The 17,461-nt window shown below is 42.0% G+C and overlaps 4 protein-coding genes across 6 annotated transcripts in view; 2 read left to right on the plus strand and 2 right to left on the minus strand.

Moving 5' to 3' along the window:
• Window positions 1-3: 3 nt before the first annotated feature.
• LOC145468466 (chitin deacetylase 7-like) lies at window positions 4-5,078 on the minus strand. Its single transcript, XM_081452208.1, has 3 exons — window positions 4,167-5,078; window positions 3,288-3,503; window positions 4-1,491 (listed from the first exon to the last, which is right to left on the minus strand). Exons 1-3 carry the CDS (start codon window positions 4,831-4,833, stop codon window positions 1,223-1,225), a joined length of 1,152 nt encoding a protein of 383 aa, XP_081308334.1. The 5' UTR covers window positions 4,834-5,078; the 3' UTR covers window positions 4-1,222.
• Window positions 5,079-6,027: 949 nt separating this feature from the next.
• On the plus strand, window positions 6,028-9,446 carry LOC145468464 (chitin deacetylase 7-like). Its single transcript, XM_081452205.1, has 3 exons — window positions 6,028-6,966; window positions 7,654-7,875; window positions 8,699-9,446. The coding sequence occupies exons 1-3, from the start codon at window positions 6,276-6,278 to the stop codon at window positions 8,962-8,964; spliced, it is 1,179 nt and encodes a 392-aa protein (XP_081308331.1). The 5' UTR covers window positions 6,028-6,275; the 3' UTR covers window positions 8,965-9,446.
• Window positions 9,447-9,621: 175 nt separating this feature from the next.
• On the plus strand, window positions 9,622-13,510 carry LOC145468463 (chitin deacetylase 7-like). The gene is made up of 3 exons (XM_081452203.1): window positions 9,622-11,304; window positions 12,249-12,476; window positions 12,936-13,510. Exons 1-3 carry the CDS (start codon window positions 10,614-10,616, stop codon window positions 13,199-13,201), a joined length of 1,185 nt encoding a protein of 394 aa, XP_081308329.1. The 5' UTR covers window positions 9,622-10,613; the 3' UTR covers window positions 13,202-13,510.
• Window positions 13,248-17,461, minus strand: part of LOC145468435 (uncharacterized) — a 46,132-nt gene continuing 41,918 nt past the window's right edge. For all 3 annotated transcript variants that reach the window (XM_081452147.1, XM_081452145.1, XM_081452146.1), the window contains 2 exons: window positions 16,712-17,200; window positions 13,248-15,736 (listed from right to left, as the gene is read on the minus strand). In XM_081452147.1, the coding sequence (XP_081308273.1) occupies window positions 15,519-15,736; window positions 16,712-17,200 (707 nt within the window). In that variant the 3' untranslated portion in view covers window positions 13,248-15,518. The remainder of the gene's footprint in view (window positions 15,737-16,711; window positions 17,201-17,461) is intronic.

The raw sequence follows: 17,461 nt of genomic DNA on the forward strand, positions 1-17,461 counted from the left end.
AGAGTCTATAGTAGTGTGCGCTTTCATTTTCGGGATCAACTTTTTGATGGAGGAGGGGGAGGCTGAATTTTTCTTTTACAGGAATGCAATTCAAATTTGTTCAACAGGTACGGAGTTTAACGATAGCAAAAAAGAAAGGGGAGTAAAAGGGTGGGGAGTAAAATACGAACTTTTACCAAAAGCGCCAAGACGACATTTCCTTCACGAAGATCTAATTTCGCCTACGCACCCAGCGTTACTCGCACCCAGTGTTACTTGAGCGCCCGCTACGCCAGTTAGATTTGATTTCCACTAACTGAAAGTTCTTCGGAAAAAAACGTAGAGATGGTAGTGGCCCTATGGTTTCAGTGTTAGTTTCAGATCGATTGCTGCGTTTTGCTATTCAGGGACAAGAAGACATTATATAATGCTGGTAATGACACTCGCTGATCCTGTCCCCCCAAGAAGATGACCAAAGCACACAACAATCGATATTGGGATATTGCGTTTGAACATTACAAAGTTGCGCTATTTTTACTTTGAAATTACCGCGAATTCAGACCCCCGCAGGAACCTAAGTGCGCAACCACAAGCACGGGCTTAATTTTTAACTGACGTCGTCACTTCACCGGAACCGGTAAAAAGAAAAAGAGCCATTTTTTTCCTTACCGATGCGCGCTGATGTAGACCGGTACTGACCTGTTTCGCGGGAAAAGAAGCCTAAAAATAAACCGGTCTGTGAAAATGCTGTGACATAGGCTTAGTGTGGGAGTTACACGCTCCTATTGATGTACTCCTGCTATTGCAAATATCCCATAAGCGCACGCGTCAATACGTTTAACCCGGGCCATCGAAATCAGACTTGTTCAAACAAAATTACCTAGTCCGGGACTAATCTCGTTTCCAAGTTTGGTGTAACGTGACTTACAATAGCTCTTTAATTTTCTCCAATTTTAATTAAAAATATGGGCAAACATTGAACAGAATCAGATGGCTAACAGGTCTAAGTTAATTAACACATGTCAGCTAATTGAAACGATTTTCCAAACTAGCAAACAGTTAAAATTACTCTATTTAATAGCCCATAGCATTGTTCAAGACCTAAACTGCATATTTTCAAATTAATATTCTTTTACCAGTACGTTTACAAACGTAAATTCAGAGCTTAGTTCTAGAAAAGAGTTCACTTTGCATGCTGAGCAACATCCTGGGTAGTTTTCATCCGGGGAAGTTTTCTTCCGGGTTAATTTCCATCCGGGTTTCCGACCCATGGATAATGAGGCGGGCATTCTGGAGCACACGTCTGCATCACACGTTCCCGTTCAGGATAATAACAGACTCTGCAATTTCCCGCGGGACAAGCGGGTGGGGGTGTCGAGTCGCATTTCCATGGCGCAAAGTCTTCGATATTTTCCAGCGTCGTGGGAGTCATCATCCAATCGAGAGCCTGCGAAATGGTTACCACCCACACGTCGCTCATGGATGCAAGTTTTTTGAGGAAGGTCACCGTTCCTGTCATGAGCATAAATGTAAAATGAGAGCGATCAGCGGAGTGCATTTTACTTTGAAATTGTTTCCTCTAAGTCAAATTCCGTCTGAAAATGATTTTTCCAAACTCCAAGTGAAACGAAAATTGGTTTGAAAAAAAAATACCCCGGTGTTCGACTGAGCGAGGAGAGGTACGACTTTTTGTTCAAGTTATCGGGAGGTTCGAGAAATCGGAATTCCACAGTAAGTTAATAGCTACTCGGAATTGAAAAGAGCATTGAAGTGAAAGTGTTTCGTGGTTTTAGTGGTATAGGGAAATGATTTGTATAGCCTAGCAGGGTGTACCCCTTCCCCGATTTATCTTGTTTAGAGAGCAACCCTCCACCCCTTTGTCACCGCAGTCGTTGTTGGTTTGAAACCATTCAGGGGACAATGATTCTCGAGAACTTGTGTGGCGACTTAAATCACGGTCGCAAGAGAGCTCAGTACAGTTTGATCCGAGCTTAATTAAAGATTATGGGGAAAGGGTAAAATCTAGGAACACTATGTACATGAAGTATGCTACCACTGCGCGAACGAGAGACGAAAGATGGAACAGGCCCGGGGGGGAGACTCCCATATAAAAAGGATGGGGGTGCTCGTCGGAAATTTTGAAAAGAACCCCTAAGAGGTACCAAGGTCCTGCTTTCTGGCTTGAAATAACTTATACAATTCAATTTGGAATCCGTTTCAATATTGTGTTGTCTCATTTGACCATCCGTATTGCTCTACTTAATTCAACGGTTTTCGCCTGTACCAAAATAATATTCGCTTGAGTGATAACTTATCAGAGTCACTTTGTGACCTTTTCGTCTCGAATCCCAGGTTCCCTCTCTCGTGGAGCTAGATTGAAAGCGTTAAGGCCTCTGAGGAAACGGGTTTCTCGATTTTCTCATGAAAGGACGTAAGCTTACTAATATAATTAGATGATTTCGTTTTGTATTTTTTTCGGGTCAGAAGGATTAAGTTTTGTTTTGCTCGAGCAATGGCTAGCTTGCAGAGCGTCTGCACGTATAGTTGAACCTCTGGTTGCGACCACCTCTCGTAAGCGACCACCCCTACTCAGCGACCAGTTTTCCAAAATACCAAAAGTTTCCGAGTCAAATCACTATATTTGGAACCTCTTGTAGGCGACTAGCTCTCGTAAGCGACCGCGACCACCTTTAGAGCTAAAAGCTTGAAATTTTCTTTTGTTTTTAACCTCCCGTAGACGACCACTTAACAGATAATAGAGCGGAAACTGCATAATAAGGTGTTGTAACATTGTCGCGTTCCTGGATAGTACAGGGGACGGAAATGTCTTGATGGGAAGAATCGGATTTTTTCTCGAAATTAACTTTTCAATGAATAAAGCATTTAAAACATGGGGTAAGTTTCTGCAGTTACCATATGCTAAAGAGGCAAAATTTTAATCCAGTATGGTCTAAGCTCTGGTAAGCGACCACCTCCCGTAAACAACCAGGCACCTAGGCTTGACATTTTGGGTGATCTCTTAACGGAGGTTCGACTCTAGCACTAAATCCTCTCTATATAGTAGAACCTCGATATAACGAAAGGCCAAGGGATTGGCAAAATATGTTCGTGATAACGAGGTTTCGTTGCATCGAGACTCTTTCCCGTATATTTCACTATTACTGGGGCCAGGAAAATCGTTCGTTATGCCGAGGACCTCGTTATATAGAGGTTCGTTAAATCGAGGTTCCACTGTACATAACTGCGGTGTACATAGACTGTCCGTGACACAGCCGGGCTACAAACTACAACATTTCAAGTGATCATACCTTCAAAGTAAGTGCTATTAGCCAGCCATTGATCCTCTAGAAGCATGAAAAACGGAGCCCTATTGGTCGTGTAGTGTCGTTCGAAATTGGTGTCAAACAATTCGAAGGCTTCTTGGGCTGTATCAGGCGGGGTACAGGAGTCGATGAAATTACACAACTGCCCGTCTTTGCTATTGTAATCAACCAGTGGTACTTCCCACAGTGCAGGAAAGGAATCTAAGATTAACAGAGCAGTCTGAAGAAATCTCCTGAACAAATTTTCAAATATTGAACGATATTCCATAGAGAAACAAAAATCGGTTTCAGTTCTATCATGTTAAACCATCTTCACTGGAAATTTAACAGTGCAGTCTAAAAATGATCAAAAGATGAGAAAAAGCTCATTACATAATAATAACAAGCTGGTTTAATAAATAATGATAACTGGAACATGTTTATCTTTTCTCTATGGAATGTCGCGCTGTACTTCTTGGAACATGTGTTATCAAACAAACTCCCATCAAGAATATGTTAAGAAAAAACAGACATTCAGAAATGCAAAGAAGGGTGTATAACAGTCAGTGATCTAAATTTTTAATCAAATCATCGCCTCATGATCACAGCTACAGTCTTAACTTAGGCAAACTGAAATCGAAACGTTATGATCCAATTTAGAACCCTGCAGGGAGCAGTGAACTGCAACCTCGTTCCCAGGATCTCTCATCTTCCCGCCCTCCTCCACGTTCAGGGACCCTTGGAACGAGGCTGAGTGAACTGCGCTGGTTTATAGTTACAGAGCTGCGACAGAAACGCGTTAAAATTACATCACCAAAGCCCTACCCCCTCAACCGCATTGCCAGAGCTTTACACTTCCGCGCACAGAAGATGAAATAAACTTACCAGTCGGGCATGGCTCGATCACACAATCTTGAGTTGATCGATATTCCAGAGTGTAAGGCCAGAGCGGAGGATCCCTGTACATCTGAGTGGGCATTGAAGACTCGTACAAAAAGAGTGCGTCTTGCAGAGTTTTGAACTCTGTGTTTCCACCAACCTGGATGTATGGCGCCCGGTAGCCCTTCACATCTTCAGGATTCACGTAACCCCATTTTCTTAGAATCTCCCTCATCCCCACTATCTCCTCAGTGAGTTGTTTTTCTGTCGCGGTTTTCCACCAACTGATGGGAAGTCGGCGGGAAATGGAGTTATCCGCGATTTCGTGGCGCTGATTGTACAGTGCTTGAACCATGCAGTAGTTCGTGTACTCGTGCGAAACGAAGAACGTCGCGGAGATGTTGCAATCATTTGGATTTTTGAACCGGCCGTTGAATAACTCCTCGTATAGAGAGAACCCGCCGCTGTTAACGGCTGCATCAAACGTGATCATTACAATCTGAGGGATCGAGGATGCGGACAAATTCCCGGGGATTTTGGTGCCACTGCAAAAACAGTCAGGAAGCTTACACTTATCCGGGTTGCACGGCTTTGCTGGGTTTCCACTGGCTTGTGAAAACAGCACAGCAAGAAGAATAGCAAATGAGGTAGCAATTTTAGCAGGAGACATCATTGCACTTTGATAATTTTCTTGAGAAGACTCAAATTGTTGCACTCTTCGAGCTAATCTGCAACCACTTAAGCTGCGTGGAGGCCTGTCTTGGCTTAAAAGTGACAATTTTGAACGTCATCTATTATTTTTAGCTACCATGTCTCATGCACTCACTCGGCACGGCCTTAACCCCTATACGACCTATAAATACGGATAATATAAAGTGCAATGCTACAAATTTGGTAACATTACAGCTTGAGAAAAATTTAACTGACTAATACTGCCATAGGTAATTTATAAACCTACTGTTGCATCACAAAAAAAATATATATATATATAAAAATGTGGGAGAATACATATTAAGACCACTAAGCAGTTTTCCCTTGGTATTATAAACACCCTAGCCATGAACAGTTCTGTGTGCAGACCTTTTGTTATTCTGCGCAACCATAGTTAATAGAGAGAAATGGTTAGAAAGGCTGGTAAACATCAAAGGAGCAAATAAACAGACTAACATTTATGTTGGAATGCTCTTGACCCTGCACATCTTTTGTTTTATGCTCATAGACTATACATGCTTGAACTACATAGTCGCAATGCTTCTACTGGTTAGTTGTATGAGCACACGTAACCACCTTTTTTACCGTAGAATTCCGAAAGCAACGGCCCCCATTACTTTCAGATTTAGCAGGCAAAAGTCATCAGTTGCAAAATAGAAACAAAAACATACAACCAGGAGCTTAAGAAAAGCATACAACAACGCATTTTGGCAAGTTTCCTAACCGTTTCCCTCAATTAGCTATTGTGCTACAATTTATACAGGTGCCAACATCTCCTATCACTGCCAAGATTCTTTAGTTTCTTAGAAAGATGTTGCAATCATTTGGAGATTTATGTCTGTCAGTCTGTCTGTCAGGAGCAAAAATAAAACTCCTTCCGGTCACTCAGTTATCTCGTGATCGGGCTACGAAGAAAATCTTTTTTCCCTTCATTTTAGCTCTGTCATTCTGGAATTCCATTTACATGAATGGCAGGAGGATAACTGAAGTAAAGTCAAATTATGTTACCCCTGAAAAATGTCTCATTACGATAAAAAAGAGAAAAAATAAGAGGAAAGTCAGCAGGAAATTTACATCTTAAATAGTCTGCAACTGCCTTTACACCTCCCGGGTAAGTTTATACCAGAATTTCCCACCTTCATGGGTACAAGGAAAAGGGAAGCGGTCGGGGGAAATTCCCAGAAGAATCACATGAGTCAAGCCTGGGTGCTTGACGCCGCGAAATCACGGAAATAGAATAGCGATTGACGTCACGCCAGGGAATCGGGTTTTTTCCCCGGAAATTGATTCTCATTAGATATAAATCAAGCGTGACCTCACATTCGCTTGCATTTCAGGTCTTCGGTTCTTAGCGAAACAGAGCCATCGATCGAGCCATCGGCAACAAGCTCTGTGATTTTAATCATGTTGAGTTACATCAACGCTTTTTTTGCACTGATCCTGTTGTGTTCAAAGCTGGACAATATCGATGGAGCAGCAGTGAAGTCTCGCGGACTCGGACCAGCGAAGCCATGTTCGCCAGACATCTGCAGGCTTCCCGATTGCCGCTGTAGCGGAGTCGACATCCCAGGGAATCTACCGAAAGAGAAAGTCCCCCAGATGGTCATGTTGTCCTTCGACGACGCCGTAAATGGGCAAGTCTATGGCTTTTATGAGACTCTGTTCGCGGATGGCGAGCTGAAGAATCCAAACGGATGTAATGCAACGGCGACCTTCTTCGTCTCGCATGAGTACACCGAGTATCAAATGGTGCAAGCGCTGTACCACAACAGACACGATATAGCAGATCACACCATCTCACACAGGACGCCGGCTAGCTGGTGGAAGTCGGCGAACTACAGCCAGCTGACGGACGAAATAGTGGGACAGAGAGAAATTCTGCGGAAATGGGGACAGGTTGAGGCAGAGGACGTGGTGGGATTCCGGGTCCCCTTCCTACAGATCGCTGGTAACACCATGTATCAAGTTCTTTACGATAACAAGTTTCTATACGACTCGTCCATGCCTACTCAGAAATTTATGGATCCGCCGATGTGGCCGTACACCCTAGAATATCAATCAACACAGGAATGTGTTATTCCACCATGTCCGACCGGTGAGCGAGCCGCAAGAAACAATAGCTTAGTAAGGGAGGGAGAGAGGGGATCATTTTTCCACCTTTGAATGGACTTACTGGAAGTTCTTTTCACCTAGTGCCCGTACCTAGGAATCGCGCGGTTATTCATGCCGTCCCGAAGTTTATTCCTAGGATCTGGAAAAGAGTCAAAGACCTTTGCAAAGTAACCCAATTATATTTTAACAATAATTCAGACATTCATGGAGCACTTTGTTAGAGATTTAAGACTGCTGAAAGCATATATATCAGGAAAACATTGAATCTGTGAAAGGAATTAATCAGGGCACTATAAACTATAGATGTGGGACACGTTTCGGGAGTTGTATGAATTTTTTGACATTCCAACCAAAACAAATTTTGGTTGAGTATTTACTGACGAAGTAAGATATGACGGTTGCACTGTGCCATGAGACAGTGTTGTAATAGATTCTTGTAACTGAGGGAATGGGGTCTAAGTTTTTGAATGTTTTTTCATCATCCAAACATTTAGAAATTTAACTAAGCTACATCCCCCTTCATCGCCCCCTCCCCCCGTCCTCAAATATACACACGCACACGCACTTCCCGCTACATTAGTTAACCTTTCCGCTTTTCTCAGAGAACAGTACCTTACAGGAGGGAGTCATGTAGATACTGGAAAGATTGATAGTTCTTTGTTCTTTCCAGATTCATTCCCAGGTCTCTGGGAGGTCCCTATGATTGATTACAACGATTCACGAGGTATGCCGTGCAATATGATTGACGGCTGTTATCCGCCAACCAACGAACAGGAAGCGTATGATCTCCTGTCCAGCAATTTTGAAAGACACTACACGTCCACCAGCAGGGCACCATTTCCAATGTTCATGCACGCTGTTTGGTTTCAAAAATACCCCTTCACTCTAACTGGTGAGTAATGAAAAGAGAGCATGAAGAGTAAGAGAAGTAACTCCCCATACAGGCCTTATGTCCAAGGTAATCCCTCTCAGGTTATTGTTAGGTATGGTGTCCAGTAATTTTCCAGTGGATAATGTTGCCACACGCGGTTGCCCAGTGTGTAACTGCATGTAAATTAGCGTTTAATTTAGGCTGTCCACTTGAGGACAATTCGCGTGACTGTGAGGATTGACTAATTCTTCACCCTCCTGGAGGGTGTTGTGGCAACAATTTGAGAGGGATTCCCTTAGGAATAAGTGCTATTTAAGGAATTATTCTCTTAAGCTTCATCATCTCTTTCTTGGTAATGATTAGTTATTGTCACCAAATTAAGTAAAATACTTTTTACTTGAGAGTGGGAAGTTACTAGTATTGCCTTTGGTTAAGTGTCTCCTTAGTAACTGTATAAGAAACAGGCTACTTTCTCTTCCAATCAGAAGTAAAATCAACTCTACTGTAAATTGCTCAGTCACAATTTTTCGGAGGTTAAACCGGCTCTGAGAATGTATCGAACAATGTATCCTGAATTTCATGCTGGCAAAAAAAAATTGAACAGGGAAACGACGAACATTACCAACTGTTCAGCTATAATAATGGCACGCTGAGATGAACTTTGAATAAAACATGTTTCGAAGGTCAAATAAAAAAAATCGCTTTGACGTAAGTTACCGCCATTGTGTGGGTTTAACATCGCGATTCATTATGTTTGTTGTTAATTTTGTAAACCTCAACGACTTCCAGTAAAACCGAAAAGCGACCGATTCCTTGGTAAACTATACATTTTGTTTATTTTCAGCGGTGAAGAAATTCCTGCAGGACATACTCTCTCGTGGAGATGTGTGGATGCTTGGCATTAAACATGTCATCGAGTGGATCAAATCACCCACCAGCCTCGATGATATCGAAAATTTTGCACCGTGGAAATGCAACTCCCCTCCCCCACCCCCTCCGTGTGATACCCCAAACGTCTGTGGCTTCCCTGACGATCCGCACTACCTGTACACCTGTACTCGTCCATGTCCAAAGCATTATCCCTGGGTTGGAAACCCGGATGGAAATTAACGCGTGTACATATCCCGGAAGGATTGATGGATGCCCTTGACAGAGATAACAATTATCCCGGATGAAATAATTTGTTTTCTTTGTTTGTTTGTTCGTTTAGTAAATTTGTAAGCAATGTGATCATTGTGCTGTAGGAACCAAAGGCCGAACTGAGACGTGAAACGTGGCATTTGTTTTCAATTTAGCATCGAGACCATAATTAAATGAATGAGTAATAATGGCCGGCAGTGGACTCTCAATTGTCAGTTACGATTACTGTGCATTCAGTTAAAATCTCAGCTAATTTCTCTTGGATCTACACACAACGATGACTGTTTGTTGTGAAACCTTATTTTATGATAGTGTTCAGGTAAGATTGTCAGAAATCGGGTTCGTTATGATGTACAACGGCCTTTAGGTTTTATCTCAGATCCAGAATTTCAAGTAATCAAACACCTTATTGTAGTTGACAATGTATTTGAAATGCAGGAATAAAAGAAAGTAACAAATTTTTAAATGTCTGTCTTTCATTTGATAACTTTTTTTAAATATAACCCAAATACATCAGTTTGAATAGTCCAGCTTTTCAAAACCGATTTGATCACAGAAATCAAAAGTTTATAGAAACAACAAACAGGCAATTAGGACACAAACAATAGGACATAAATAGAATATAATCACAGACATAAAAGTATATAGACTCACATTTTGCGACAAAGCTTTTTCACGAATCTAAATAAGAAAAGGTGAAATAATCTCCTTACCTTTATAAACCTACTAAAAGAATTAAGAAGCAAGAATAACGCGTTACAGCGCTTTCAATTTTAAAACCGTGCCAGCACGCGTATCAAAAATCCATATCTATTAGCCCGTTTACGTTTTCCTCGACCCTGCAAATAGACAGTTGCTGATAACTCTTCACATTTTCGACAAAAGGACGCAAGGAAACGTGTTTTGGTCCAGGTTGTCGGACAGTTCGAAAATCGGGATTCCAATGCCCGCTCTCCCCGCCTATCGCCTATAGACGACCTACGATTGCATTATTTTCCTAACTCGTGGTTGCTACTAGTATTACAAATATTCATATGAATCCGCGTGCCTTTTGTTACTTTTTTTTAAAACGGTTTGCGTACGTGACAGCATTGATGCACTATCTCTCGTAACCTCTATTTTCTCAGGGGAGGTGTAGCAATCATAATTTAAGAAGTCTTGTAGGGATAAAAAAAGAATCCAACTGCCCGGAACGTCGCCTCGAACGGTTTTCTTCCTTTCTTTCCGAGGAAAGTCACTACAAAATTTTTATCTCAAATAGCTCGCAGATGGCAATTTTCAATCCCCAAAAGGCCTCCATACCACTCGGGTCACCAACGTACCCGAGTACCCCCCTGGGGTATATGGTAAAGGGAAGTCAGGGATTAACCTCTGCTCTGGGGAATCCCTGGGCGAATCATATGATTCAAGCTGAGGTATTTGTTCCCATCAAATTACGGAAATCAAATGCTACTTGACGTCACTTCGAAATCTTGGGGTTGTTTTTTCCCGGAAAATGATTTTCAGGGGAAATAAATTTATGTGACCGCCGCGTCTAGCATTTGAGGCACTTAGCTTTAAGCAAGACATAATCATACCAATCGAACGGTTGGCCGCTAGCTAGCTCAGTGATTTTAATCATGTTGAGGCAAATTAATTCCGTATTTGCTTTGATCCTGTTGTGTTTAAAGCTGGACAGTATGTGTGAAGCAGCAGTGAACTTTCGTGCACTCGGACCAGCCAAGCCATGTTCGCCAGACATCTGCAAGCTTCCCGATTGCCGCTGTAGTGGAGTCGACATCCCTGGGAACCTACCTAGCGAGAAAGTCCCGCAAGTGGTCATGCTGTCTTTTGATGACGATGTGGGCGAGCCAAACTATAAATATTACGAGACCCTGTTCGCGGATGGCGAGCTCAAGAATCCAAACGGCTGTGACGCTACGGCGACCTTCTTCGTCTCGCATGAGTACACTGATTATCAAAAGGTGCAAGCGCTGTACCACGACAGGCACGATATAGCAGATCACACCATCTCACACAGGACGCCGACTACCTGGTGGAAATCGGCGAACTACAGCCAGCTGACGGACGAAATAGTGGGACAGAGGGAAATTCTACGGAAATGGGGACAGGTTGAGGCAGAGGACGTCGTAGGATTCCGGGCCCCTTTCCTGCAGACCGCTGGTAACACCATGTATCAAGTTCTTTACGATAACAAGTTTCTATACGACTCCTCCATGCCCACCCACAGCTTTACGAATCCTCCGATGTGGCCGTACACTTTGGACTATCGATCAACACAGGAATGTGTTATTCCACCATGTCCGACCGGTGAGTGAACCCCCCCCCCCCCGCCCCCCGAGAAGGAAAGCTGATTCCGGGAAGTGTGGGGGAGAGAAGTGTTTAGTTTTTGTGGATTAATATTTGTCTAACTTAAATTACAGTCCTTTTACCAGCTTTCCTTTCACTAATGTGTGACGTTTGGCGTCAGACGTATTTCTACTATGCCACTTCGAATAGCAACAACTAAATAAAAATACTTAGAGTATAAATCAATCAATTAAAGTAACTACACTTTAAAACTGGCTTACGGGAATTCCTCCAGAACAAAAAAACATGAGTTTCACTTCCAGAGAGAATTTCATTCGGTTTTAATCCGCTTCAAAACCTGTTACAGAATGCAAGAGTTCTAACTAATGGAGCGGTTTTAGCTAGATAAAGAAGATCAACTAATGGAATCGATATTTTCTGTGAGGAAACCAGAGCTGAATGAGTGGAAATATTTATTCCAAAATCTAGGCAATCAACTCATAGGTCTTCGGTCAGAACCACCCTTTCCTCGTTCCAGCGCCCCACCGTCTAAGAGGGACTGGTGGCACTGGAATCGAGAAAACCGTGCGTCATCAGTGTTCTCCTGGTAGGTGATTCATTTCATTTTGTCCAGGCGCGTTTCCCCGCACTCCCTCAAAAGAGGAATTTAAATAAGTCCCCTCCGCCATAGACTCCGAGCAGTTTCTTTTTTCCTCGAAAATCCGCAGGGAAGAACGCAAAACAAGTAAGTGCGCAAGCGTGACGTGCGAGCGGCGATGCCCGCGCTACTTGGGGCTCGCGGTATCGCCGCTCGTCGCTCGCACGTCACGCTCACAGTCACGCTCGCACATTTACTTGTTTTGCGTTCTTCCCCACGGATTTTCGAGGAAAAGAGACCGCTCTAAGTCTACCTCCTCCAGCCTTATTTTATTTACTATCAACTGTATTCAATCTCTTGTTCCCAGATTCATTCCCAGGACTCTGGGAGGTTCCCTTGGTTGATTACAACGTTAACGATTCACGAGGTTTTCCTTGCGATATGATTGACGCCTGCTTGCCGCCGCCTACAGGTGGATCGGACGTGTATCATCTCCTGTCCAGGAATTTTGAAAGACACTACACGACTAACAGGGCACCATTTCCTATGTTCATGCACGCTAGTTGGTTTCAAGCATATCCCTTTGCTTTAACTGGTGAGTAATGACAAATTAGTGTTCCTGAATTCACTTAAGAGCGCAGATTTCACTCGAGTATTGAAAGCAGTTAGAGCTCCCTTAGGGTTAAAGTTTTGAAAATTTAAGGTGGCTCTGAACCGTATGTAGACTTGTCAAAAACTTTGCCAAAAGTTGCGATTTATCACGCTCATCAAAATTTGATAATATAAAAAAATTGACCTTGCCGTTTTTGAATTATAAGCCCCTAGAGCTTTAATTAAGGTTGTTTTTAGCAGGTCATACTGTTTCTATGGTAATCTGTTGTGTCACGAAATTGATAACGACGTGTTCACCAATGACTGGGCAGTTTTTTGATACCATGATTGTAGCATCAAGTGATAAAGAGTGGTTATAATGACCCATCAAAATTTAATTCCTGAAAACTGTTTTTTGAGCCATGCTCCTTAAACTAGTGTTCTTAATGTTGTTCATTTTCAGCCATGAAAAATTTCCTTCAGGACATACTCTCGCGTGGAGATGTGTGGATGCTTGGCATTAAACATGCCATCGAGTGGATCAAATCACCCACCAGCCTCGATGATATCGAGGATTTCGCTCCGTGGAAATGCAACTCCCCTCCTCCACCCCCTCCGTGTGGCACCCCAAACGTCTGTGGCTTCCCTAATGACCCGCACTACCTGAGCACCTGTACTTCTCCATGTCCAAAGCATTATCCCTGGGTTGGAAACCCGGATGGAAATTAACGCGTGTTGATATCCCGGATGGATTGATGGATGCCCTTGACAGAGATGTTTCTTCGTCTAGTAAATTTGTAAGCAATGTGATCATTGTGCTGTAGGAACCAAAGGCCGAACTGAGCCGTGAAACGTGGCATTTGTTTTCGATTTAGCATCGATACGATAAGTAAATGAATGAGTAATAATGGCCGGCGCTGGAATCTCAATTATCAGTTACGATTACTGTGCTTTCAGTTAAAATCTCAACCAATTGTTCTTGGATCTACATACAACGATGACTGTTCGCCGTGAAACCTTATGTTATGATAACATTGATGCAAAATTGTTTGAAATCGGTCTGGTTATTATGTACAACAGCCTGAAGGTTGTTTCTCAGATCCAGAATTTTAAATTCAGGTAATTAAGCACTTTATTGCAGTTGACAATGTATTTGAAATGAGGGAATAAAACTCTCTCATTATTTGGAATTTACAATAACGTTTAAATCATTATTCTTTTGAATAGTCTCACTTTATAATTGCGAAAGCGATATCATCAGACACCCAAATTAAGTCTAAAGAACTTGGAAATAGGATACAAATATAGGAGATATTATGACCACAGATATTTAAGAAATAGAAAACATGTACCGCGTTTCTATCGAGTTATAGAAACTCGAGTGGAAGTTTGGGAGACCGAGAAATGCGGTGGGAATACCAGCCGCAGGCGAGTGTTTCCACAGCTTTTTCGAGTTCTCCCAAACTTTCAGGAGTGTTTCTATAACTGGAAAGGAGCACGGAGAACATGTTTTCTATTTCTTTTAGAAAACACAGCGACGAAAAAAAGGAAAACAACTTGTTAACTTTGATTATCAAAATGTAAATTCTATTTGCTCCTGCCATCATTACGTCAACAGCTAGTTATAGAAACACGATATTTAACCAATCAGCGCGCGTATTTTCTTAGGACTGTTTTCTAACAAAAATTATAGAACAAACAAACAGGATACAGTAATCGTCAGAGTGAGGGTAGACCCTCACGCCGACGATCATGATCACACTTTACAAACCAATGATACTCCTGAGTTCAGACCATTTGCTACACAGGATACAAGAAGGATACAAATAGAATATGATCAAAAACGTTTATAGACTTACATGTTGTAACACAGAATGTTCACGACTCTAAATAACACAGGGTAAAAAAAGAATAATGTTTATAAACCTAATCAGAAACAAAACGCATTGGAACGACGCTGTTGCTGCGCTTTTGATATTAAAACCGTGCATATCGCGATCAGACCAGATAAAATCCATTTCTACAAGCCAGACAGACAGACAGACAGACAGACAGACAGAAGGACAGACAGACAGACAACCCCTATCAGTAATTATATATAAAGCACGAATAAAAGGTAAAGTTCTGTAGCTTATGGGGTCTTTTTGTTTTTCCTTTTTCCTTGACCTTGCAAATAGATAGTTACTGATAACACTTCATGTTTTCGATTACCACTTAAATTTAAGGATTTCAAATGAAACAAATGCCAGGAAACGTCTTCTGGCTCAGGTTCTCGGACTTTTCGAACAATCGGGATTCCACTGCATAAAAAGCAAGTATTTCAAACTCACTGAACGGTCTGTAGGTTGTTACATGCAAAATTCCTCAGACTTTAGCAGTATTCAAGCACCATATTGCATTTTATTGGATTTCAGAACTAATATAAACTAATGAAATTTATTTGCTATGCATTGACTTCTGCTTTACATCTTTGTAAAGATTGAAACACTAAGAAAGCTAATTTCGATATTTCAAAATTCGAACTTGGTTCCGAGGGTTAGAGCAACAAAACAACGAAAAATCATTTATTCATCCCTTAATTTGCCCTCGATGTGATTTCTATTTCTTCATTTCCCATAAACCTCGGCAACAAGTTCGAATTTTAGAGGAGCTACGTCACGGTTTGCGCCGGCATATTGAAAAGTTTAGCCTCAATTTTTCAAATTCGTCGTTTGCAATCCGTGTTAATCTTCTCCATCCTTAGCCATCCTTAGCCATCCTCGTTCCTTTATGGTTTATCATTATCTCTTTAGTGTTTTTCTATCTTATTAAACTGTTATTTTCAAGTTTCCTTCAGAATTTAAAGGTAATTTGTATGTGACCGAAATAACTCAAAATACCGTGACTGAGCTCCTTTAATATATTGATCTTGGCCTATTGCAGACCTCCCTCTAGCTTACAATATATTAGATTTCTCTGAGAGGCTGCCTGAAAATGCACTAAAAGCACAGCGAGAATATAATTGAGCACTCGAGGGCAACACTCCTCGTACAGGAGCAGAATCTCCTCATTTTTTGTTGGTATCTGCAATCCTTTTACCTTCGTCACCGACCGCTTTTACACGAAAGCAGTCATCTACACTATCAGAGTTCTTGCTTTTAGTTGTGTATCCGGATGGGCAGGACTGGCACCTGACCTGACCTTCTGTGTCCTGATAACTACCAATATCACACTCACGACAGTGTTTGGTTGATGTGTCCAAGAAAAACCCGGGGGGACATCCAACTGTTTATTACAAGAAAAATACAAGATGATCAACATACAAGATAATCAACATGAAGGTAAAGCAAACTATTCACTATTTACTTCCTACCGTCTTTTCCCCCTTCCTTACACCCTCCCTTCTTTTCTTTCTTCTTTTTTTTCACTTACGTCCTCCGTCCCTTCCTTTATTTCATTCCATTGCATGTTTTGTTTTAATTTAAATTCTCAAATTCTAAAACCTTAGGTACTATTTCAAATGAGTTAAGACGACGGTTCAAAGAATAACATTCATCGTCAAAACACAGAGAACCTTCACATAGAAGATCGGCCCAGCTGGTCAAATCAACACGGATAAAGGTGACATGACTGAACTCGGAGGAAGGCACTATTAATAAAACTCCTAATATGTACTACAGGACTGCCATAAAGAGCTGACACAGAGTTAAGGTTTCGAAGACGTGCATGGGGCAGCTTGAGGGTGTCAATGATTCTTTGAGCTTTTACAGCTTGAACTTTGTCGGCTTTGGAAGGTTCAACACCCCGAAGAGGGATACTCTCAGAAATTGGGTGGGGGTGTGCGGACCGCTTCCCTAAACCCTTACCCTATTTAAGACCAAAATCTATTATTTTCCCTGCCCTACTTATGACCTGACCAAAAATTTGATGTCCTATTTAAGACCTGACCCTTAAGTCTACACCCTGTTTCAGACCTGCCTTATAATGAAAAAGTAGCATCTCCTAAAGGAAAGTACCCAATTCAAGTCTAGGGTGAAAAAAATAATGCCTTATCTGAGACCAAAATGGCAAAATTCGATACGCTATTTCTGACCAAAATGGCTAAAACACCATACCCTTTGGGGCCGTACATACCCATATAGCTCATATGAGGGAGTAACACCGGGGATTTAACCAGAGCCCTCAGGAGACTGCCTAGGTCCTAACAGGATGGATCAACAAAGGTTTGACGAGTTTACAAATATTTTAGTTCCCACTTACCACACGAGCTATTCCCAATGTCGGTAAAGTAGCCCAAACCACAAGTGAACTCAGAAGACAAATGCTGCAGCGATCCTTGCCTTGCTACTAACACGTTTTCATTGACGTTCATGGCGAACTGCCCCATGGAAACTACGTACCGTAGTTGAAAGGCAACCGAGCCTGCCTTTTCAGCTGCATTTGGTGCCGATGCATTTCTCTTAGACGCCCTGAAGATAACTGTACACTCTATTGTTGTAATGGAATCGGAGCCAACTGTTCGTTTTTTCCTTCGTCCAGTAAAACTTCCACAACCAGATACCTTTACGTCTCCGATGCTGCACAATCCAGACTCAAAGCACTCGTATTCCGGTAATGGTCTCATTGCTTGCAGGAATGCTTCACGGAAGGACGTCTCTATCTCCATGAACTGCTCCCTCGTTATGCAGGTCTGCGTCAATGGAAACTGTAAAGATATACGTTGGCGCATTTCCTGTGGGGAGGATGATGCTGCAAACAATAGAATTAACAGTAGTAATAATTGGTAAAGTAGAACTCTCTGGCCCAACAGTTCCTTTTCTTTTTAACCTGCGAGCCTGCGTATATATTCGTATGTAGGTTCATTCAGTGGCGAAAACCCAAGCTCATCTTCAAACAAGATTTTCCCTAAATGCATTAATATATCATTACGAATTCTAAACCTGTGCCCTTTTGCATTGGGTGATTACTAAAACTAATTGGATCGAGTGGAGTGCAATATAATTTAGGGGT

The sequence above is a fragment of the Orbicella franksi genome, chromosome 14, assembly GCF_964199315.1.
Source record: "Orbicella franksi chromosome 14, jaOrbFran1.1, whole genome shotgun sequence".
Lineage (NCBI taxonomy): Eukaryota > Metazoa > Cnidaria > Anthozoa > Scleractinia > Merulinidae > Orbicella > Orbicella franksi.